Raw genomic sequence first — 24,849 nt, 5'->3', positions numbered from 1 at the left:
ACAGAATGCCGCAGTTCTTTCTGTAAACAACGTCAGATACACCAGACGAAGTTGGAAAACTGTTATTTATAGCCAGGAAATAGTAAAGTTGGAAAAATAGCAACATCTATTCACAAAAAACGCAACGTGGCAGCATCTATTTCTCACAAAAAAGAACAAGCCCAGAGCCCTCATGATTGCAGAAACAACGACAGCTCGGCAATTGCCGAATAGGATACGTGCATTACTTCAGGTAGGCGCAGAATTTGCGGTATGCAATAAATGCAGGGAGCGAGCTAATAATAATTTTGCGAGAAGCAATTCATCAGCAACGCAATGCAGTGCTAGGATCAAGTCGCTACCTTCTAGTCGAGTGAAAATAATTTAAAAATTTTTCAAGACGCCAATTTTCAAACTGACTCGAGTCAAGTCCGGAAATATCAACTTTTTTGAATTTCGAGTCGCCAAATAGCTGGCAGTTTGCGAGTCGCCGAGATGAAATTAACCGCATCGAAAAAGGAAACGGAATCCAGCCGGATAAGTTCAGAATACTTCACAAAGTAGAATATTCAACGACTTGAAACTTGACTCGAAAGCGAGTCATTTGAAATTTTGCATACGGTGAGTCCGGGGTCAAGTCATTTTAGGGGAGCGACTTGACTCAAGTGCGGTCGTTCAAAAATCTCGATTCGAGTCAAGTTACGACTAGAGCCATCCCAAAATTGCTGTAATGAATCCATAGCATCTTAAGTAGCGACAATCCCAATTTCTATACTCAGCACGCAGACACACGAATCTACATTGTGGGTTCATTGAAACTGGTAAGCATCGACACCAGCGACATCGGTGTGGGGTTCCTCTGCAGCAGACTGTAAAGAAAGCGTCGGACGAATCAGCGCCGCCGTGTCATCCGTTGGTCTCGGGACGTTTTTGGAAGTTTCCGACACGGCGTCGACCTTCGTATCGGCTTCGACGGAATGTAGCGTTATGACGTCGCCCGGGACCCCCCCGACCTGGGACGCGGACGAAGACGGGGAGCTGGTGGGGTGGTACTGGTAGATGAACGTGGTCCTGTCGCCGACGGAAACGCTCGGACCGGTCTTTTGGGGCGCCGGGTCTTCGGAACGAGCGGGTAATTTTGCGACCTGAACGAGACAAGAATAGGTATATGTCATGGGGAGGGGTGTTGAAGATTTTTTTAATCAACGACGTGGCATAGTGACCGGAGCTGCGGATTCAGTGTCAAGTTAAATTTACTGCTGGTACAATCGGAGTCACAGAAATTCTGTAACACTCATCAGAGTCGGAGTTTGTAAAAATGCTCCGACTCAGACTACCTTTAAATCGAACCCAACGTTCTTGGAGGTTACCAAAAAGTGAATTTATGGCGCTTCTCACGTTGCCCGAATTTCTTTCCGCGAGCACTTATCACAAATTATGTTGATTCATTTGGTAATACGGTAAAAATCATAACTAAAAACGTGAAATTAATTTTTGAGTTGCCGCTTATTAACGACTCCGACTACTTTAAGATAGAACCAAATGTTCTCGAATGTCACTGAAAACTGCCGCTGAAGTTATGGGTGTCATAGAGTTTTCCACGTACGCAGACTCTCACAAACTTGATTTATTTGGGCAGGGACAATTTTTTCAAAACACAAATAAACAGGTTGATTCGCTTTGTTATTAATAATAACTGAAAATGTGATAAGGGTATAGCTTTCCGAGTGTATTTACAGGAAAGATGAGGTCGGAGTTGGGAGTGAGAGTTCCGTGAAGAAAATATTAGCAGCCGGAGAAATGTCTCCGTTTCGACACTTGGGAACTTCTTGAAACCTCAATCGGTGCTATGACGAAATCTAACACAAGCGTCACTTTATAGTTGCTAAAAAGGTACATATCTTTGATGAGCATATTAAGTAGTACCTCAGCATCAGAATGGCCACCAGTGCATTTGGCATAGGAAATGTACTAACTAGGGCAATTTTTTTCCTAAAAACCGGAGATTTTGATCTAAAAATTAAAATTTTGACATTTTTCGACCTTAAAAAACCTAATTTTGATCAAATTTTGATCTGACGTATGCAAATTAGGTGTTTTCCCACATTATGTAACAATTAGACCACTTATCTTTATTTCTGGTTCGAACTATCTGTCCTTACGAAGTAGTTTAACCTGAAAAAGCTTTCGACTCGAAAACTGACAAATTTTGTACGTGCAAAAACTTTATTTTAACGAAATCTAGCCCTATCAAGAATTCCAGTGTTTATATCACATATTATAGTAGAAATGATTAAAATTTGTTGTAGCACAACGAAAGATACTTTCCTACATTCTCGGGTAGAAAGTGTCTGTCCTTACTAAGTAGCTTGCCAAGAATGGAGAAAGAACGTTTAACAGCAGCAGTTCTTGGCTGACAACACTGAATTTGTGTGTGCGTACACTGCTGGTGTCGCACCGTGTTGCTTCATTCTGACAATGGCGTCTACATCACAATTTTTCATCATGCGCTTCTTGATATAAGAACCATGCAATGCCCACGCAGTCTTGACTCAGTCAGTTAGGATATTGCGGTACATTGAGCATACCACCAGGTCAACCTATTTGTTTCATTTCAATGTTTATGACTCACAATGAGCAGACAATGGGCCGCCTACAACGGTAGGCCTATAAAGTAGACTATAAGCTGTAAAATATCAAACGATAAGTTCACCAACAGTGCAAAATCTACAATGCAAACTCTTCACTTTGTATAAATTTTTGACTTTTTTGACCTAACAGTACAATTTTCACCTAATTTTGAATTTTTTTGACATGTCCAAAACAAATCGCCCTAGTAATAACTATTATTGTTATGTAATCGATGTATCAATTTTGTGTAAATAAAGTCGAAAATATATGTTGCACTGAATATGAGCGTGACTCGTGATAAACGGCACCTGGCGAATTTGGCATCAGAATCGTAATAACAAATATTATCATGAAAGTGATGCATCATTATTGTATTTATATATTTGAAAACGAATTCCGCACTTGATACGTGTGTCTGTGTAATTATGTATTTGGGTTTGGGTTCGGGGTAGGTAAGGATTAGTATTAGAGGTCTTACAGTGTCGAATGCATTGGTAACTACTGGAATACTTAACCACTCAACACCCGATACTCGATTCACAATTACTCAGACACGCAATTCCGCCCAGCGCCAGACTCGTGACAAACCACTTTACAAACCAGCCAAAACATACCTTGTTTTGCTCGGAAACGTCTTCCAAAGCGAATTGCGACGCGCTCTTATCGCCCGCGACTACCATCGGCTGCGACGATTGCGACATCACAGTCTGACTGATCATCTTGAGCTGCATCAAGGGCGGCTGCGCCAAACTCGAACCCCCCAACTGTTTCGTGACGATGGTCTTTGACGCTGGGACCGGAAACGCCGATTTTGCCGCGTTGGTCTGGGCGATCGATTTCAGACGCTGCAGCCCGCTTTGCGGGGACCTGTGGATTTGCGGTTGGTTCGGGGTGAACAGCAACGGCTGCTGCTGCATCTGGCCGGGAGACGTGGACAGGACCAGTCTCGGCTTGTCCGCCGTGGTGAACGAGACGGATGGCACGGTCTGCGTGTGAAGGCGAGAATGAAGAAATAAGAAACCTAATTGATAATGTGGATTGCAGCAAATAAAAGAAGCGTCCTACTCAGACGACAAATATACTTAAAACCAAAGGTAGTCAGTAACGAAGTACTTGAAGTAGATTTTGCCTACTCACACTAGTTTCAAAGTAGTTATGATTTCAGACTACTTCTACTCGACAGTTTTCAGTTTATAGCCAAAAATAAGTGTAGAATACCTACTTACTTATTTGTAAACCACCACTCTTACTTCTACTTGAGAAGCGACGGGGACTACTTTGGCCACCTCTGCTTATAACTGAGGGCAGTATTATCCAGAGGGCAAGGCACTAAGATAGTCAGTGTTGCATCTCAAGGACATGTACTGCAGAGGCACTACCCAAAATTTTTACTCAATTACGAGTGAAGTAGCGATTTCAAGACATGTCAAAACCACTCTAGTGAAAGTAAAAAATGAAGTAAATAGTCTTTGAAGTAGAGTTTGCGTGTTCATTTAGCAGTTTATCGGTGCCGTCGACTTGTACACGAGGAGGGGTGTCTAACTCAAATTGCGTCGCGGGCCGGATTCGAACCTTCAAATCGTTCGCGGGCCGCACCAGTCAATTAATTCAACAATGTTACCTCAAACCTATACTTTATTATCAAGTATATAAACCGTGATTCGGGTTTGTCCGGAGGCTGGGCACCTTATGAGTCGGAAGTGACATCGCATTGCAACCACACATACTTGAATTATATTTCTGTACAACTTAATGTATTCCACATGAAAACTGCATATAGCGAGGTTTCGCATTGGCGTTGTCGCTCCTGTGACTAATTATGTTTTTGGTTTAATTTCCCATAAAACTTTGAACTTAGTGCGGACTTAATGCCTTCTCGAACTTGGGTTACAATACAATGTTACCAACTTGGTCCTGAACGGTAACTCGAGTGAAACCACAACACTGCAGTCGCGTGATAATAATGTGGCCTACGGACTGGACAATTGGACAATGGACGGACATGCTTGACATTTGCCGTCTCGACTTGATGGAAATATTTCCAACAAAACATCTCAACATTTGTCACAAATGCGCTGGATAATGTAACCATGTTTCAATCTACTCGGAATTGCTCCGCGGCAGGCCGAATGTTTGACACCCCTGTTCTACTGTCACTCGAGCACTACCTTCTTTGACCACCTCTGCGGGCATCTTAGAAATGGCATTGCGTCGATTTGCAAAGAGAAGACCAACGAAGGACCCTGAAAAAACTAAGCACCCAATTGCGCAAACTGGTAGAATACCTGCATATGCTGTCCGCTCGACGTGTTTTTCTGGTAGGACGCGGCGATGGCCTTCATCGTGGACGCGGCCGGCGTCGAAGTCACGATTTTTGTAAAGGTCGAAGTGTCAGACTGCAAAAATTCAGCATTCAGACCCGGTTTTCTTTTACCCAAGCCCAACCGCACCGGTATAATCGCGGCGACGTCGTCATTGGCGACCATAGGAGAGACGAGCGACTGGCTTAGAGCGGTCGCGAGTATGTCCTGGCCGTGTACTGGCAGTTCGACAGGCTTCACAATTTTGGCGGACGGAATCGTTTTCAGCTGTCCTTGCGACAGAGCCGACGGTCCGGCCGTTTTGATCAACACCTGAACGGAAGGAGAAGATTTGCCGCGAGCCAGCAACAAACAGTAACGGAGTACTGATTTTTCAGAGTGCTCAAGCAGTTTTCGATTACTCGCAATACTTACAAGAGGATATATTATCAGACTACCACTTTTAGTTGCCGTTTTTAAAGCAAAACTACTCAATTTGTATATTCAATTGAATAATATATTGATATTGAAATAAACCCGAACATTTTTAAATTTCATGCTGGTGACGTCATATTTTGTGATACTCTTGTTGATGTGCAACGTTCTTTACAATTCTCTACTACAGGGGTGTCAAACATGCAAAAATGCATGCATTATCCAGCACATTTCTTACAAAATTGAGGTTTCAAATAAGAAATACTTCCAGTAAATAATTCCCCAAGACAGCAGATATTCACAGGCCGCATTATAACCATCCGACAGCGGTGTTGCGGTTTCACTCAAGGCACCATTAGGAGTATGTCAATGACATCAATCACAGAGGCGAAACCACCAATGCGAAACCTTTGTATGTAAGGTTCATGGACAATATAATAGTTACACGCAGAACAGTTCAAATATATTTGGTCGCAATGCTGTATAGGCCTACTGCTGTATACCTATTCTGTTCTCCAGAGATTTAAAACAACAAATTAAATTCCAACGTCCGCATTTACAGTTAACTCTCTTGCATTCCTCACAAGGAATATGCGGGGCCAACGCCGTGTCACGACTAAAACAAAGGGATGAGTATAGACACATGCCAACTACTGTTACGGTGGTTTATAGCTGTATTCAATGGGCCGATCGTCATGTTTTTGTTTGCGAATAACGTCGTTGCTATATGAACCTTATTGATGATCCGTGATATAATGTATACTATAGAACTATTATGTATTGCTTTGACAATAAAGCACTGCAGTGAAAAAACTAAGGTATGGATTTGAAGGTAACATTTTGGGATAATTTAAAGCAATCAAAAGGTTTGAATGCGGCCCGCGGCCCAAGTTGAGTTTGACACCCCTGCTCTACTAGTTGCTGACGATTACCACTGACGAGTGTCAGCCGAAAATATTCGGGTTCATTTCAATATCAACGCATTATTCAATTGCATATTGAAGTAGTTCTGTGCCTCCAAGAAGCTCTTCTTTGGATATTGTATCTGGTCCTTAGCATAATTCACTGTTGTCCTTTACAATCCTGTTGTTTTCCACTTCTGCAGCTTACAGTTAGGCTTGCTTCACCAATCGATATTGTAACACATACGGAAAACAGGTATATGGGAGACATACCTTCCCTTGCGGCTTGATAATATTTTGAATGATCTTGGTCTTGCCGACGACAGGTTTTTTGTGTATCGGCATCGTGATGAACTGCAAATAGATGAATTGAATGAAGCGTTTGATTACTTAAAATACAATTGAATAGTATATTCATATTGAAATATGAATCAATATGAATATACTATTCAATTGTATATTGAAGTTCTGTACCTCCAAGAAGCTCTACTTGAAATACAAAAACCAACCAATGCAACTACAAAGACAGCTTAACAACCAACCGCACCCATTCACGGCTTTGTAGTTCGTAATGATTACCATAAACCGCAATCATAATGTTTTAATAAATTTACAATGTAGTTTGGTTTTTCCAATGTCGTATCAGAAGTGTAGAATAGAAACCGGTACATCATGAAATCAGAGACTACGTCAAGATGAATTTTTAGGTTGTAATTTGGGGATGTTGTACAATCGTGGACTGCTGGCAATAATACAATCAATCTGCAAGACTGAAATGACGCACTCGATTAGTAGTGGGTTTATAAAGGGAAAGTAAGATCAAAAAACAGTGATTAAAAATACTATACGACTAAACAAAGTATCCAGCTCAAGGTAACATTTCCAACTATTTCGTTACAACATTAGTCCAACGTTCATAAAATGCGATACGGTGATTTGGGAATTATGTCACCAGAAACTAAGCATCAGGGACATTATGTTGTGGCTTACTTTAGGTTTCATTCCGACCACGGTCGCTTTTTTCACCATGCCGGTCGGATTGAGCCCGGACACCAGACCTTGAATGCTGCCGAGGGCCGATTCAGATGAAGAGTCCTCCACGTTCTCAGACTGGTACTTTGGAAAGTCCGCCGAAGAAGCCGTCAGATTTTTTGTGGTCACCGTGATCACTTTGGACTGCCGAGAACAAAGAAACGTTGCTTGCAACGCGATTCAAAATCCAAACTATATCGTATATAGACGTGGTCAGCAATAAGGACTCCTACATTTTCACAATACCTAAGCAGATTTTGCCTCCTCTCAATACTTACTCAAACCGTTATGATTTAACATTTTACCCTCTTCAAGGAAAACGGCATTCTTTTCCTACTTTGTGGATTTTTTGGCGAAACAGCTGCCGCATCGTGTTGACTGAATATAATCTGTTCAAGATTGCATCTATTTGTAGCGTCTTTGTCATTTTATGTTAGCCACGACGACGCACACTGCAATATCGTAAGAAGCCGCCTTGGATTAACTCTTCTTCATAGGGTTGTAATGACTCAAGTCACGATTTTTTGGTGACTCGAGTCATTTCTTCAGATGCGAAAAATGACTAGACACGAGTCAATTTGTGCAGTGACTCGACTTGTACTCAAGTCATTGTGCATGACTCGAACCAAGTCATATAATTCGAGACTAGGACAGCCATGACAGATGTTTCATTGTAACTTCGAAGAATAGTGCAGTCACCATATTATTGGAATTTCTTCTACCAATCCTGACACTTGGAAATAGGGCCTGAAACTGTTAGGACCGAGGAAAATTACGATATTATGAATTCGAGCCATTCTATATCACTCGAGCTGAGTTGAAAAAAGTGGGTTGAACTGGACTGAAGTGAAAACTGAACAGTGAAGACAACGACTTCTACTCGAGTCAAAACACTATGACTCGGTCTTGACCCTTTACTGGCTGACTCGGACTTGACTCGGTGGTGAATTGAAAATGACTCGACTCGAGTTGAAACTATAATATTGAGATTGACTTGCGACCCGGAACCTTGTGACTTGGCACTTTACTAAAGCGAGTATCATGCGAAAACGTGTCTGGCGTTACTCACCCCTTCGGAAATACTGCCAGGTACGCTTTTCCCAATCTTAGACCCGGCGGCGGCTTTGTGGACTACGATGATGCTGGTTTTCGGAACGATCTGGGGCTTGACGATGCTCGCCCCGCTGACTATCGTAGGTACCGATGCTGAAAGTACCCGCCAGAATTTAGTACTGGAAAATTGACAGGAGGTGGTTAGTCATGGAATGCTCCTTTTTAAAAGTACTCGACCACGACTACTTCAACAGTCTTAGAAGCCAACACGCTACTTAGCTGTGAAGGAGTACTATTTCCGTTACTCAGATTCGAGTACTTGGATCGTCGTGCCCCACAATGGGCCAGTAGTGAGAAAGCATATTAACGAGATGGACGTATACTGGGATGGATTTGTTCAAAAATTACTTTTGTTTTCGGATTCCGAGGATTCACTGATTAAATTATTAGTTTGGCAAAAAAATCGCTGCACAGCAAATTCGGCTCAATTCCAAACAGTAGTAGCCGACGCGGAGCCAAATGAAATTTTTGAATTTATTATTAAATTTATTTTTAAATATCATCAAAATTCACTTGTTAACCCGACGAAATTGCTCAATAGAACGGTGCATAACAAGATTCTCTCACTTCCAGCCGGTTGAAGCTGCGTCGGCCTCCACTAGTTAGGATCGAGCCAAATTTGCTGTGCAGCCTAAAATTTAATCAGTGAATCTCCAAAATCCTGAAGAAAAAGTTATTTCGGAACAACCAGTGCCTGCACACTGCACGATGAAGACTACCGTTATGTTATGTCTCTTATGTGTACAGTAAAGACACAATAATGTTAGGTTTAGGGTCCTTATTGTGTAATATACATTCATTGTCGGTTATATACAACATTCTAGGAACTGCCCATTCTCAGTAATGGCTTTCTTGGTATGTAGCTACATCTGTTCAAAATCCATCACAATTTATTGCGGTCGACCCCATTAAAACACTCACGTCTCTTCCCAGGTGCCAGAGGCTTGGCTGTAACAGTGATGACGTTCCCAGACGACGACTTCAGCAGGGTGGGCGCTTTTCCGGCGATGGTTGAGATGACCCGGGGCACGTGAGCGCTAGACGCCGGGATGACGTGTGGCAGCGAACTCGTGAAGCTAATGGGAACGCTGGTGACGCTGCCCATGTCTGGGTTGGTCACCGCCAATCTGACTTGTGTCAGTGGACCGGAGCCGGCCGACGGACCGATTGAGCCTGAAACGAATGTGTACCTGTCATGTGTCGTCAGCGAGGCATGGGGGAATGTTTCGGAAAGAGGCAGGGCCTTGGGGATGTATTTAGAAGCAAGTCAAGGTTTGACACGAAGGCAGTTCTGTAAGGGTAACCAAGTCATAAGGTTCCAAGTCACAAGTCTGAAACCAAGTCGGCGTGCAAAGGGTCGAGTTCATGTTACAGTGTGTTCACTATTCAGTCTCGAGGTCAATTCATGTTCAACTCAATTTTAAAACTATGACATCGAATTCCTCGCATTCATAACATACCCATTTCTCCCTCTTATCATGTATATTCAAACATATAAAAGGCGGTTGCTGGCCTGGCCATATTTTTTCAATAACCGGAGCTGATAGACAAGATACAAATGTGGTAACTTTACTATTTTTCAAAGTTTGGGCTAGAGTCAGATTGGTGCAAGTCGGGTCAAGGTTACAGTCATTACAACCTTGCATGTGAGTCAAGAATGCGGCCTGCAGCGTCAAATCGTTTCAATATTGATAGAAAATCTATTGCCTGAATGCCTCGTACACCAATAACATGGGTCATACCTTGTATTTTCAATTTGGTGGTAGTGAAAGAGCTCGGCGTCATGACAGAAAGATGCCGCGTGGCTGGAATCGAAGAGGCAGCCTCGTACGTTGGTTGAGAGTGAACTATCTTCTGTACCTGGACCGATCCCCCTGGAATTCGACATGGCAAAATGACACATGCTACAATCGCAACACACAGGGAATTGATAGCCATGCCTTCAAACAGCCGAAACAATGCGTCATTTCGAGGCCAATCTCACCATGTATTTAACCTATATCATTTCACATTGACACACAGCACTAAATTTGGGATGTAGCCACTCAATTACATGTAACGTAAATATTTAAGTGAAAACAGAAAGTAAATACACATTTTCAAACGAAACAAGGAATTTGCATACGTACCATGATTTTGGAGCCAGACTGAGAGTCGGGGCTCTACGTGAAATTTATGTGGAGCTCTAAGACTATAGGTTCCCAGAGTGGGCGATTTTGAGAAACAAGGGGGCGAGAATGTCATCATCACGTTCAGTGATATAATTTAATTAACACGGCCAAAAAATGTACGTGAAGACGGCTCAGTTTGTATATGACGCGAAAAAAGGTCAACTCATCGGAAAGCAGACGCAGAAACCGGTTTTTCGAGCACCTATCACCACGGAACATGGCCTTTTTTAGTAATTTCAACAGCGATTACAGTGATTTCATATGGTTAATTGGAATTTCTAGCAGTAACTTACGTGGTATGGCACAATAAATAAGTACAATCTCGGATGTATATTTAGCTACTGGGGCTATTATACACAGGTTTCTATAACACCAGTATGTTCATTGTTCATACATGTATACTGGAGTTTTGCCCTTCAAAAAGCCCACTCATAAGAGGCGCAATTATTTCTCTTCAAAATCCAAAGTGTAAAAGTAAGTGGTTTTGTCTAAATAACTGTAGAAGAATTAGAAGTAAAAGGAAAAGTAGCTTAAAAATTTGTCCAAGCAGCAAAAGTATACCAAACCATGTTATTTTAGGCAAAACCAATCAAAAAAGAGAAGCACTTTGTTACTGAACACTTCTACCTAAAAAACTTCACTTTTCAAGGTGACATTCACAAGATTCTACCACAATCTAAAGCAGTAACCTTCTTCTCCGTGAATCCTAGAGACGACCAACGGTAAACTGACAGATTTTTTCACCGACGCGGCAGACGACACTTGCCCCGGCGCGGGTGACGTCACCCGAGACACAATCGCGCTCACAGGAGCCAAACCTAAACAAGACGGGAAATATGAATCTAGCAACACCGCATCGCGTTTTCCGCACAGCCGTACCGGTTTCAACCATGGTAGTGACTCCGAGTCCGGAAGTCATGAGAGACACCGAGGCCAACTCTTCCAGGGTGGACGAGTGCGGGGCGGGGATCTTTGGAGGTTCCCGTGCGGGATGAACTTCGAACCCCGCGGACTGATGCTCGGATTTGATGTCATTGAATTGGTAGTGAGCTGAAGCGAAATGCACCCGTCAGAAAGATACGAAAGTGTACTGATCTTGGCACAAGCTGTGTAGCGGTTTACGAGTTTGCATTTTGACAAGATAGCTATTATTGGGATCGCGTCTTGGTGACATAAGATCTACGAATGAAACCCCATATCACTGCATATTTTGCAATCATATTATTATTGCGAACCTCTGCCAATACTGATCATTGAATCCATCAAACCTTCGAGCATTCAAAATACATATTCGAGTGTAAGCGTCAATAATACAGCAGGCAGCAGCCCTTGAATTCGCACACTGGAGTAGCCTAGCACACGAAAATTATAATACATTACACTATTAAATTAAACAAGTGATTCTCAACCAAAAATATCTGAATTTTATACCGGTATCTCAATTGCAAAATGCAAGAAGTTAGATGTTGTCCACTAATTAGAAAAATGTAACATACAATTTAAAATTTATTTCATATTTTTTCCGCATTTTGTCGCACTTACTGTATGTCACAAACAATGCCGAAGTCTTGTGCCAAACCTTGTAGTTGGCTAGAACCACGTATAACATCAAAAAGGCAGCGGAAAATTTCTAATTGAATTGATTTTGCCAATATTTGCTGTCGAGTTGCGCGCGTTTGTCGTAATTACATTTTGGATGCATTCTGATTTTTAAAGATTCACAGCTTCGGAAATTTGTTTAAAAATTTTACCGGTCACCAAAACGAAAAAGGTTGCAAACCATCGCCTTCAACACAAGTAGCATATTGAGCAGCACTGGGGTTGTTCAAAAATGACCTTTTTCTTCAAATTTTAGAGGTGACGTTATTGGAGTACAAAATTTTGGATTTGAAATACTGCCACCGTAAATACCAGTATTTAAAATCCAAAATTTTTGCCGCCAATAAATTCGCTTCTACCGGCCAGAATTAAGCCGAATTTGCTATCCATCGTTATTTCAGACAAATTCTTTGGTTGCCAGTAAAAGTTTTGAAAAAATTTTAAAATAATTTTTTTCAACTCCAATAGCTTCGCTGCTACATGTTGGAATCGAGAAAAAGTTGGCTTGTAGCTTTTATTTTAGCCAACCTAACAATTTTACCGAACAGCTTGTGTAATTTGAAAAATATATTTTGAATAACCCTAACGCACACACACACACCTGGTATATTGCGATGGAACGTGGGCCTGTACATTTTGTGCGGCCCGGTCGCGTCGTCGGGGTACCTCCCGCCTTGTTCCCTTTTCGGTGGCGGACGTTTCGCCACCCTCTGCGACTCGTGGTCCGGTTCGCCTGGCCTCTTCGAGAAAGAATACGGCGACGCCCTTTGCTTCCGGCCGTGTTGCATTTTAGGCGACCTCCGCCCGTACGAGCCGAGCCCTGGCTTTTGCGGGCGGTACCCTGGCTTGGTGGGCGAATAGCGGAAACCGTGAGGGTGAGAAGGAATCGGTTCCGGGACTCCGTCGCGTGCCATCTGCCAGGTGGCCGGCGTCAGGGTGGTCGAATAGTTCGACGAGAATACCGACGAGTGACCCGGTTGCATTCCTATGCGCTTTGTGGGCGAGTGCTCGGTGGACACGATGTAGTCCGGCCTGGGAGGGCCGTGAGTGAAGGCGGCCGTTTCGTGGGTCGGGCCGTGCCTCGGTCTGTGGACGGACAAAAAAATAATAAACACAGAAAATAGTACAACACACAAAATTGTGCCACATAAATTTTAGCATTGCTTTCAGAACTACATTTATTGCAGTAGAATTTATTAACTCGAAGAAGAATTTTAGTGTTTTTGGAATCTGTGTGATTCTTAAACAGTGAATGTGTTAAATTTTGTGTTATCGCGAATGGATCGATTGTAGGGCAAAAATGTTGGAACATACAGCCAATTGATAGAATACAATATTGATAGCAAAGCGACTCAATGTTTTACTCAAGCCTACTTTACACTGCTGTAAGTTGCAGATTGTCTGCTTATTGCGAATGGCTTCTTGGAGGTACAGAACTTCACTATACAATTGAATAGTATATTCATATTGCAATGAACCCGAATATTTCGGCTGACACTCGTCAGGGGCAATCGTCAGCAACTAGTAGAGAATTGGAAGAGAACATCGTATACCAACAATCGTATTACAAAATATGACGTCATCGGCATGAAATTTAGAATACGAGTGCGTTGCATGTGCTATTTTTAGACGGTACACGAGCTGTTTTTGTTGACACAGCCTTGGCTGGTGTATTTTGATAAAAGTCGAGTCCAAGGCACACATTTGTGTTTTCAAAATTTGCGTGGTTCAACTACGTGTCTTAAAAAGTGAATGCGTTGAATTATTGTGATTTACAAATTCAACACATAAAGTCCATACATAAAACATCAGAATGCTGATGTGGGTTGACGCAAGGGCTGTGCAAAATCGAGTGGACCTATGTCAAAATTTGTACAAAAAAATTATTAAAATAGACATCAAAAGTTTCAATTTTGGATCGAGAATTTTCATTTTTAATATTAACAAATAATAGAGGATATGCAGTTGCCATGAGCAATCCACACCGAAAATGACAAGGAACTTACGCTGTGGCGCCACCGACCGCGTACAGGTGCTCCGGGGGCACAGGCGTATGCTGTATAGCCGAGGTCGCCGTCTGCGCCAACGACTTCCTTTTCTTCCTAGCCATAGACTCGGAAGACCGGACCGGACCTTCTTCGCTCGACCGAACGTCAGATCTCATTTCCTGTCTCGAGCTCTGAGAAAGTACCATCACGCTACGGTTCAATACCGCAACGGGGAGATAACTGCATGGCTTCGATGTATTTTCTTATCCAGATCGAGCCAGTGTTGGGATCAAGTCACTACCTTCGAGTCACGAGTCATTTCGAGTCATTGGACACTTTGACTCGAGTCAAGTCAAGTCAATCGATTTTCAAAGGTGACTCGAGTCAAGTCAAGTCACTCGATTTTTGGAGGTGACTCGAGTCAAGTCAAGTCAAGTCACGAGTCAAGTCACTAGTCGAATCAAGTTGAATTTTCAAAGTACCAGACATGATTCAAAAGTCATTGCATTATGCTGTGTTAAATACAGATGGAGTCCTCACTTATTCCGAATCGAAAGACGAATAAATAGTTGATTTATACACGCAATAAAGGCGCTGTATCGATCACGCATACGTAGAACCGCTAAACTACGCAAGTCTAGAATTATCCGCCAAAACACAGGATAAAATACGAAACCTCAGTAGTTGTAAAGAGGATATGGTGCAATACCCTACCCACCTACTTATCCATGATATACAATTATAATCGTATAGACCAGTGGTTCCCAACGTGGGCGATATCGCCCCCCAGGGGGCGATTTGGCGATCTAGGGGGGCGAAAATTACGAAGGGGGCGATAGGGGGGCGAAAATGGACAAAGGGGGCGACGGGGGGCGAAAATAGCGAAGGGGGCGATGACGCGTCAAAACGGCAAAACGGCTTTTTTTTTTTTTTTTAGTCATCCACCTAGCCACTCGGAGAAAAAAACGTTATTTTCAGCTCTGAGCAGAGAAAGATGACCTTTTTTTTTTTTTTTTTTTAGTCAACCCGCCGGTGATTACAGCCTGTATGCCCAATTATCGGTGCACAAAATTTGGGGGGCGATGATCGGTGTTGACCTTGAAAAGGGGGCGATGGGTCGAAAAAGGTTGGGAACCACTGGTATAGACGATATTCGGTCGATTTTAATCATACAAGAGGGTTGGTTAAGGTGAACACCGAGAACTGTGAGCAGTTTATAGAACAGAGATACATTGCAAGTAGGCTATATTACTTTACTACTAGTTTACGACAACGTAAGCTGGAAGCTCCGACAACTGCGGTTGTCATCAATTTATTTGTGATATAACAATCGAGGGGCGGTACAACGCATAATCATTGAATGATTAATTGATTGCTCTCACAGGTCACATCAGCGTATCGTTAACAATTCCAACGTATACAAGATACAGCGATTTAGTCGACATCGATTACTTGATGATTTGAAATTGACTCGTGAATTTTGCTTTGAGTCACGAGTCAATCCGCATTTCTGAAACATCGAGTCAAGTCAAGTCAAGTCAAGTCATACGAAAAAGGTGACTCGAATCTGACTCGAGTCAAGTCATGACTCGAGTCATCCCAACACTGGATCGAGCAAGGTTCCCCGTGAATACCGCTAATCAGTGTTCCCATGAGTATGCAAAGTTAATGTTTCACATGATCATAAACTGTGTTATCAGCGAATCTCTGTATGCGCACGCTTATATTTACACGTTTACCATTTGTGTCCGGCGCAAGTGTGTTTTCTTGCGCAGACACAATACATTTACGGTAAAATGCGTTACGGTTATGGTTGGGCCAAGTTAAGTGTTAATCCAGGAGTTCTAACCTGGAGTCCGTGGACTAGTTTTAAGGTGGCCGTGAAAGGTCAATGTTGAAATTACAACTATAATATAAAACTACATTGTCCTTATTTATAACATCTGTCCTTATTTCTAGTGCTCACCACAGGTCACAATAGTGACACAAAGACTAATCATTCCATATCAACAGGCTAGGCAAGTGAAATGACCTTTTTTAGACATCAGGTAGCATTTCAGGCAACAACTTGACCAGATTGTAATACGATGCCGTGATTAGCACCGGTTCAACATGAACTGAATACTATGCGATCACCTTTTTTATGGTCATCAGCTCCCCAAATTTTGTAGTGTGGTAATCCACGCAGCCATGCAAAAAATTTACAGGTAGCCTGCGCACCAAAAGTGGTTGAAAAACCATCAGGTTAGGCCAGGGCATCGCAGGATTAGGGTCGCCGGTAACTGGCGGTAAGGGTTATGAATACTCCTGCAATACTTTAATCTAACCTCCAACTCCAAACCAATTATGCACGACGACATGCGTAACTTTTATATCAAGTTTCGCATTATTGGCCTATCAAGTCAACGATTACTTCAACATGTAGACGCGGAACACTAATCATCAATGTTCAAAGGGAACCCTTCTCAATGCGGACAAGTAATCGTGCTACACCAGACCGCATCGCTCACCGAGATATCTCTTCGTTGAGGCGGCTCAAACGGTCTCTTCGAAGGTTTTGGGTATTTGGGAAGGTTTTCGTCCGTTTGCGGTCTGATGACTTGCCGTATGGTGACGACCCCCTCTTTCGGCGGCACGTATCCCGAAGACTTCCTTCTCTTCTTCTTGCCGGCTTTCGAATCGGTCAGGCTGATTTCCGGGGCGCCGCTGAAGTCGTAATTTCCTACCCCCACGTAAAAAAAAAAAGATTCACGATACCCGAGCACAGGCAGAAGTGACCGTAAATTTCTACTCAATCCCGATTAGTAGTAGCTGTTTTCGACAATGTCTTGAAAGTAGCGGAAAGAAGAAGAACAGAATACCAAAATTAGTCTAGTAGTTTGGAGGATAGATTGGCAAGACCCATGATTGTCAACTGTCAGTGACAGCCTACAAAATTCCAAAACGCATGTTCGGGTCCATCCCATGACTTAACAGTGGCATAAATGTAATTTTCAAAATAATAAATGCATCAGCGTGTTCATTTATCTCATCAGTAGTTACTAAAAACAAAACAGTTAATGCGCCACAAATAGACGAAACGCACTCAAGTAGTCTACGTCGAGTGTATTATAAGCGCATGCCTCTGGACAAGGAAAGTGCAGACACAACCTAGTAAGACTTTTCAAGTCTTGCACTAGGTACCCTATCATGCTATCCCGGCGGCGCGAAGATATGTATACCAGTGTTAATAATAATCAGGTCTTTCGTCTGACCCGGCCGCGTGTCGAATCCAAGATATACCGATCAAGAAGCAAGATGCTCCACCGTTGAGCTATCTTGAAGTAAAGCTACTTTGCAAGCCATTTCTTAATACCGATATCTTGAAGTAAAGCTACTTTGCAAGCCATTTCTTAATACCGATATCTTGAAGTAAAGCTACTTTGCAAGCCATTTCTTAATACGGCTATCTTGAAGTAAAGCTACTTTGCAAGCCATTTCTTAATACATTGCAGCAATCACCAACTCGGCCGGTGGGCGCTACACCGCTCACAATCAAAACACGGCCGTCAAAATAATGCTGAAACTCGCAAACGCACGGTAAGTCGAGGAAAATAATAACCTGAAGGAGAACTTTCGTAAGAATAAGCGTCCGCCTCTTCGTTTTCCAGTTTCTTCGCAGACACTCGGACGACAGTTCCGCTAGGGAGGTGAATGCAGTCTTCCGAAGCATTGGTGGGGTCGAACACCTTTTTCTTCTCCACCAAGTCAAACGTGGAGGTGCCGGCGTCGACGAGCCGATTTTGCTTCGCCAGACATCCCACGCAGTACAGGGAAGAGTGGAGACGCAGTCCGGATTGCACCGCGACTTCCAGCGGCTTTTCAGGCGGATCCAGCTTACGGACAGAGCTGCAAAATTTGACATGGGTCTCGAAAACTTGAACTGGGAAGCAGAGCTGAAGCTCTGTGCACCATTGCAAATGGTGAAGGAGTCAATATTCATCTTTCCTGAACTCTATAGTTAGTTATATCCAGAGGCAGACTTGGACAACTAGAAAATTGTCACGTTTTCAGAATAAGATTAGAATTAGAATTAGAGCTACATCGTTTTTTCCAAATTAGTTTAGAATTAGAGCTACAGAAGAATTGTCAAATTAGATTACAATTAGCGTTGCACAGCTTTTTCCAAATTAGATCACAATTAGAATTAGAGCTACGGTACACAGTTTTGATCGATACTATACTAGCAGGCTATTATTCGCCACAATAACTACTATTACTGTACGGTGTAAGAAAGGCGATGGCGGCTAGGCACTGGATTTCCCAGCGCGAGAGGGATATTTTTGTTAACTCGCTGCGAAATACCTCCGACAAAAAGGCATTTTCAGGAAAACAATAAATTAGATTAAAACTAAAATTACAGCATAGGAACATTTCACAAATTAGATTACTGGCTTTCGCTCAAATTTAGTGAAATTATGCAGCTAGAATTACCTAGTTGTCCAAGTCTGCCCAGAGGCCGAGTAATTTCATACAAGTGTAAGTAGAAATGCAGGTGTGAGAAGTGCTCCAGTAGTTTCAAAATTAGGTTTGGTCGAAGGGTGCCATACATTGTCTGATAAATCAGAGGCTTCCACTTCCGAAATAGCCAAACGCATGTTAGCCTACTGACTGAAACAGGTTCACAACGGACACTACAAATAGATGCAGTTTTCGAAAATAAATTAAGTTACCACGATACAGGTGCTAATTTAACACATTAGGATGACGCAACTACGCACAAAATATACTACTTTACAAAATTAAAAGCACCAGAAACAAGTAGTGTTGTCAAGTAGAAGCAGTAGGAATACCTTATTGAATACTCAAAAAAAGTAAAAGTACTGGCCCACTCGACTGATAATACTGATTATGCAGCATCGCGAAATCGCACTTACTGGTTCGTTTTATTGATGTCCACGCACCGCGGTTCGGTAAGGCGCGCGTTTTCCGCCGCGAGCATCTGTGCGATCTTATCCGCCTTCTCCGTGTACTTGGTGATAGGCAAGCGGCGATCTTGCAATCGAAATTTTCGTCTTCCTTCCTTGATCCATTCGACTTCGGACTCTCTTCCGGTATTGCGCAACGCGAGAGTGGCGAGTTTTTCATCGTTTACGGCGCGTCGTATCTAAACAGACAGGTAAAATGAATAATGGTGCCTTTTTCTATGTTTCAACATTTATTCTACGACTCTCGGAGGTACACAGCTTCAGTACACGATTGAATACCATGTTTATATTGAAAAAGAACTGAATATTTCTTACTGAACAGGGGCAATCGTCAGCAACTAGTAGAGAATTGAAAAGATACCTATACCATGCTCTTTTCAATTCTTTACTAGGTACGGAGATTACACCAACGAGGTCAGTCGGAAATAGTCAGGTTCATTTCAAAATTCAGTGTATCTTTACCAATTCACCATGAATATCACCCGTACCAGATGCTTAGAAGACCTAACTAATCCCATCGACGTACGAGTTTAAGACAAAGAACTTAAGACGAGCGATTCAAAATAAAGTGCACTTACTTCGGCTCTGTGTCGCTCATCTGTAACTCCCAGGCAAGAGCAGATTTCAGTCAACAGAGTACGTTTCTCCCTGGACAAATCTCCCTAAATGCGGTAAAACGCCAAGTAACACCACAGCGTGCTTTGATCGGGTCGTTTATCAAATACCTGTGCTCTCAAAGCGCTTATGATGGCTGAGTACGCTTCCAGCTCTAGTTGCCGCAAAATTTTTGCGGATTTTTCGGGCGAGATGTCCGCATACTTAGGGAAATACACTATCCCAGGTGCCATAATATTATCCCGCCTAAATTTACAATGCTGACATCATTCAAAGCAGCTACCAACTGCAGATATGAATGAAGACTTGTTTGAGATCACAGCACAGACATAGCACTATCGGTAAAGTACAAAGATATGTACGGTAACACAGAATTGCTTCAACAAGTTCAAACAACTGAATAAAAATGATTTAGGCCGACTTCACGTCACAGACGATTTTAAAAATGCTATTCTCATCGCTTAGCTACAGATAGGTTGTATCCGAACGTGGGACGTAACAAACTACCATGACAGGCAGATTAAAAATAAATATTCATCTTAGAATATGAATGATTAAAAATTCAAAATGTGAGTGTATGGGCCATTAGTGTCTACGGATAACACTTGCAAATTTCCGTAAGTCCCAAATTGTGTTTGGACACCTTTTTCGAGGCATTTGGAATTATCGCTCTGAATTTTTTTCAGATTTTCGACCAGCGTCTCGTAGAGCTTTTTGCCAATCGTTTTGTCTACATTGCCGTGGTACTGCATTCTATTACCCTTTTGCTTGCCGCCCAATGTGGCCTGCGGCACCACGAGGATGTCACCGGGAAGCTCAATCACAGAGACACGACCTGAATTTTCAGACGGGCATAGCCTTATATTGCACACAGTTCTTGCCATTTTCAGAGCGGTGTCTTCAGTAGCGTCCTTCATGAAACATACATAAATTACTATCCCGCCGCCGATGGACACGAATTGTGGTGTTTCATCGCTTCCCGCGTTAGTTTGCAGCTTCGCAGACACGCACTGTTGAATTATGATCCGTCCACCTATATTTGCATCATTCATATTTAATAAGATATCCTAAATCATGCATTTCTGAAAACATGAAAACATATAATTGTGAGTGCAGAATCAGATCACCATTCTTCATCATTTGCGAAAACAAAAGCTTGTATGAAACACTTCAAATCAGGAACAGCGCTAAGCTGAGCATGAATGAGGCTTCAACAAGTACTATGATGGTGTAGACCGGCATTAAGATTTCAATGCAATTACCAATGCTTCAGGCTACAACTGTGGTATTGAAACAAAACATCTTATCAATATAGTGTCCTGAAAAAAAACACGATCCACAACTTTCGTTCTAACATCACGTTGGTTAGTGGTGCAGGCTTCGGCAAATGAAGTCAGAGTGCACAAAGCAATCTCAGTCACAAAGATGGCAGAATTATAGCAATGAGCCATATAGGATACATTTTATTGCGGCAAATACAAACTGCAATGAGAATTCACAGTGAAGTACCTTCACACACATGCATTTTACATTCTACTGCGGAGATACCAGAGAAACACAAAATTGCTAAATGATTCATGAACATATTCAACACAATCAAATCCAGTTTCTCACACAAAAAGAAGGCAATAACAGATAATTATTCCGTTGAGTCAGTGGCCAAGTTCTGTATTTTCAAATACGTATTCACTTCGTCAGAAGTTCTGAGATATTCCTCGAGTTCCGCTTGTGGGCAATCGTTTTCTTCCAACACTTCCGAGCTTGAAACAAATTCAGGATCAGGCCCGTCTTCTGCGGGGGCTGGTCTCAACATGCTTCTGATGGTGCAATCGGGCAGTTCCAATCGCATTTGCTCCGTTATGGAATTTGAATCTATCGAGACGTCGGTGCTTCGATCAACGTTAGAATCTGAAACATTATTGATAGATCCAGTGTAGATGTCTGTAGCCTTCTTGACAAAAAGAATTGAATGGTGCTTCAAAATATCGTTGATAAACGTATGATGGTTCTTTACGGTGACTTTGCTGGCCCAAGGCAAACGTTTCGCCAATATTACGAGTTTCTTTTTAGCGATACAAATTGTTCTCTCAAACGCAGTGTTCGTCTTGCCCAAAGCAGTTCTTTTGAAGAATTTCGGGGCGGTCATTGCGGGCACTTTATTCTCTATTGTTATTATTGAATAATATAAAGCTAATAGCGAAATAGTCTTGGGCGCGGCGGTCAGATTGATTTTTTTGAATAGGTCTATCAGATTCAGAGATAGCTGTCTCACTTTGCATTTGTCTCTGACACCGGTAATGTCCCCTAGATATTTATCAACGAAACATCCAATGTTCGTGATCGGATGCGACTTGGAAGATATCATCGTCATTATCAGACGAAGTTTTTGTGCGGCTTCGCCGGCAGTGACTCCAAAATAAGTTGCGACCTCTGGTAAAAAGACGGCCTCATTCGATTCACGCAATACAATGACCACTGTCGCGGCACCGTATGTAGCAATTCTCCTTGATCTAGTACCAAGTAATATGAGAGCCTTCACCAGCAGTTTCTCAGCTGCGTCCTTCAGGTGACGGCTGTTGGCATATTTCTCCATGAACGCGTTCATTTGCTTTATTACACGCACTGTTCTAACGGTCGGACCAAGGGAATCAACCTTCGTATTGTACTTCTGGTTCAGAGACACAGCGTTGGCGTAAGTGGAGCCTGGGTCATTTGTCGAACCGGCTGCAAAATTCACGCTCGCGCGAGTGTAACCACAAATTGTGCATATCTTGGCCGTTTCCAAACCACATTGCTCCTCCACGAAACTTCCAGCGGTACCGCACTCCTCACAAGTCAGCGAAATATCCATCGTCGACACGAGCAGTTTTACGTTGGCAGTAGTAGTTTCTGCGTTTGAATGTTGGTTTTCCTTCTAATGAAACCACACACGCCCCCTCACAAGTTTATATCGCTACTATACTGGCAAATGGCAAGTCACGAACGAGCCCGCGAGCCTCAGCATCAGCATTAGCAATGAAAACACAGCCAAACCGGAGATATATAGGGCTTGAATTTTTAACTCCGAACTCGGTCTGCAGATGCTGCAATGTTGAAAAATGCATGAAGACGAACGGTGAACGCATTTTGGTATTGCCTAAAAAAATCGTGTGCTGCAGATGACATGTCATATGGTATGGCAATTTCTGCCTAAGCTGTCGACTTTTTTAGTTCAAACAAGAATGTATGGTGCGTCGTTCTAAAAGGACGATATGAGATTATGAGGAAGCTAGAAATTGCCAGATCTCCTATAGCATCAGTTCTATTGCGGTCAGTGTACCTCAAATTTCAACGACTGGTTGCCGGTGAACTCGGCACTTGGTGAATTCGGCTCTTGGTGAACTCTGCCGTCGGTGAATTCGGCCGTCGGGAAATTTTGTAATAAAGCGTATTAACAGCGATTCTTATGAAATAATAAACTAATAATAGTATTATCAAGTGATTCGTCACTCTTGTAAGGAGGTCCGGGGATGCGTAGATCATGCAGACATCGACGTGATTAAATCACGCGATCATATGATCACGGATTGCGCAAGCGCGGGATATAACGCGACGTTCACATATCGACAACGCGTGGTCGGTTCAGTGTTGATTTGACTTGGCGAGGGATGGGCGCACGACTTCTGAGAAGATGGATCTCTGTGTTTTATGTAATACCGTAATTTTAGAGGATCAAGCTGCCTTGAAATGCGAAGAGTGCAGCATGTGGCACCACATAGCTTGTGGCCGACACGCTATTATGTCAGAAGAAGAGTACTTGAGAATGGCGGAGGAAGATTGGGCGCTTCTTCGTATTGCTATAGAAATTAAACATGGAACGGCAACGGCCGATTTTGCAGCTTCGTTCCGCTTCGCCGAGGCTGGAGCGGAGAATTGATTTGCGTAAGCGACTGTAGGATTTCTGGCAATCCAAAAGCTATCTTCCCGGGCGCAGAAATTACTGAATTTGGTCTTGATCGAAAGCTACTGTTGCACCGATTCCGAAAATATAAATTAAAATATCGATCAGGCACTGATCCACCTAGAATCTGTCCTCCAAGTCTGAAATATCGGCATTGTTCAGAACAATCGGGTAACCGCAACACAATGACCCGTTGCGACTCTCCGATTAAGTTGGGGTTAGGTTATCCCAAGATTAGGGTTGGGGGATCGGAGGTGGGTTGAGGTTAGGGTATCCCAAAATTAGGGTTGTGGGAGGGGGAATATTAATGCTGGGGTTAGGGACGGAATACAAGAAAGCGCATTGCTCTATCAAGTATGCCGTACCCAATTGTGGAACAGCATCTCGCCGGCTATCCGACAGTCGTCGAGCGATTACCAGTGAACTCGACACTTAGTGCTCGGTCGCGCTAACTCGGAACTTGGTGAATTCGGCCATTGGTGAACTCGGTCCTCGGTGAATTTTGTGTTAAAAATGCATTAAATATGAATTATGATTCTCAGATAAGGAAGAATCACGTGCCGTGGTAGATCTCGTACCGGTACCGGTCACCATGATTGTAGTAACGTGACTGACGGTCTGTCTAATATCGAGACGTGTAGTTCTCAAGCAGCCATAGCCATGTATTCAGTGACGACCAAGCGCCGAAGCACCTGCGATGCAGTGTTGGGATGACTCGAGTCACCTTTTTCGTATGACTTGACTTGACTCGAGTCACTTTGCTAAAATGACTTGACTTGACTTGACTCGGCGTATCAAAAATGTCGATTGACTCGTGACTCGGAGCAAAATTCACGAGTCAATTTCAAGACATCAAGTAATCGGTGTCGATAAAAATCACTGTATCTCACGTATGTCGAATTGTTCACGAAACGCTGCTGTAACCCGCGAAAGCGACCAATCATTCAATGATCGTGCGTTTTACTGAGCCTCCATTGTTTTCTCACTCTCACAAATATATTGACCGCAAACGAAGTCGAAGCTTACAGCTTACTTTGTTGTAAACTAGCATAGTAAAGTAATTTGATAGAAAAATGTAAATTTCACTTCTCTGTTCTTACCTTAACCAACCTCTTGTTTTATTGAAATTGAATTCGAATATAGTTTACATATAGTCCCCACCAATTGGCGCAGGCTC

At 42.7% G+C, this 24,849-nt stretch overlaps 3 protein-coding genes and 1 long non-coding RNA gene across 4 annotated transcripts in view; 1 reads left to right on the top strand and 3 right to left on the bottom strand.

The window, feature by feature from the left end:
* The window catches only part of LOC145452288 (uncharacterized), a 106,136-nt gene that overhangs the window by 59,637 nt on the left and 21,650 nt on the right, over positions 1 to 24,849 (top strand). The gene's annotated exons all lie outside the window — the stretch shown is intronic.
* Positions 52 to 19,976, bottom strand: LOC145452274 (uncharacterized). The gene is made up of 18 exons (XM_080330489.1): positions 19,843 to 19,976; positions 19,696 to 19,779; positions 19,067 to 19,296; positions 17,752 to 18,038; positions 16,661 to 16,872; positions 14,169 to 14,341; positions 12,764 to 13,248; positions 11,443 to 11,613; positions 11,253 to 11,381; positions 10,135 to 10,266; positions 9,314 to 9,565; positions 8,349 to 8,485; positions 7,238 to 7,423; positions 6,521 to 6,601; positions 5,061 to 5,243; positions 4,896 to 5,006; positions 3,225 to 3,596; positions 52 to 1,124 (listed from the first exon to the last, which is right to left on the bottom strand). The coding sequence occupies exons 1-18, from the start codon at positions 19,963 to 19,965 to the stop codon at positions 789 to 791; spliced, it is 3,684 nt and encodes a 1,227-aa protein (XP_080186615.1). The 5' UTR covers positions 19,966 to 19,976; the 3' UTR covers positions 52 to 788.
* LOC145452285 (D-aminoacyl-tRNA deacylase 2-like) lies at positions 20,019 to 20,798 on the bottom strand. Its single transcript, XM_080330499.1, has one exon. The coding sequence runs from the start codon at positions 20,782 to 20,784 to the stop codon at positions 20,287 to 20,289; it is 498 nt and encodes a 165-aa protein (XP_080186625.1). The 5' UTR covers positions 20,785 to 20,798; the 3' UTR covers positions 20,019 to 20,286.
* On the bottom strand, positions 20,812 to 22,816 carry LOC145452279 (uncharacterized). The gene has a single exon (XM_080330495.1). It carries the CDS (start codon positions 22,581 to 22,583, stop codon positions 21,372 to 21,374), a length of 1,212 nt encoding a protein of 403 aa, XP_080186621.1. The 5' UTR covers positions 22,584 to 22,816; the 3' UTR covers positions 20,812 to 21,371.

This window comes from Botryllus schlosseri, chromosome 12, assembly GCF_051294905.1.
Source record: "Botryllus schlosseri isolate E-star chromosome 12, Bs_hap1, whole genome shotgun sequence".
Taxonomy (NCBI): Eukaryota; Metazoa; Chordata; class Ascidiacea; order Stolidobranchia; family Styelidae; genus Botryllus; species Botryllus schlosseri.
Note: the sequence above shows the minus strand (reverse complement) of the source record. Positions and strands in the feature narration are given on the sequence as shown.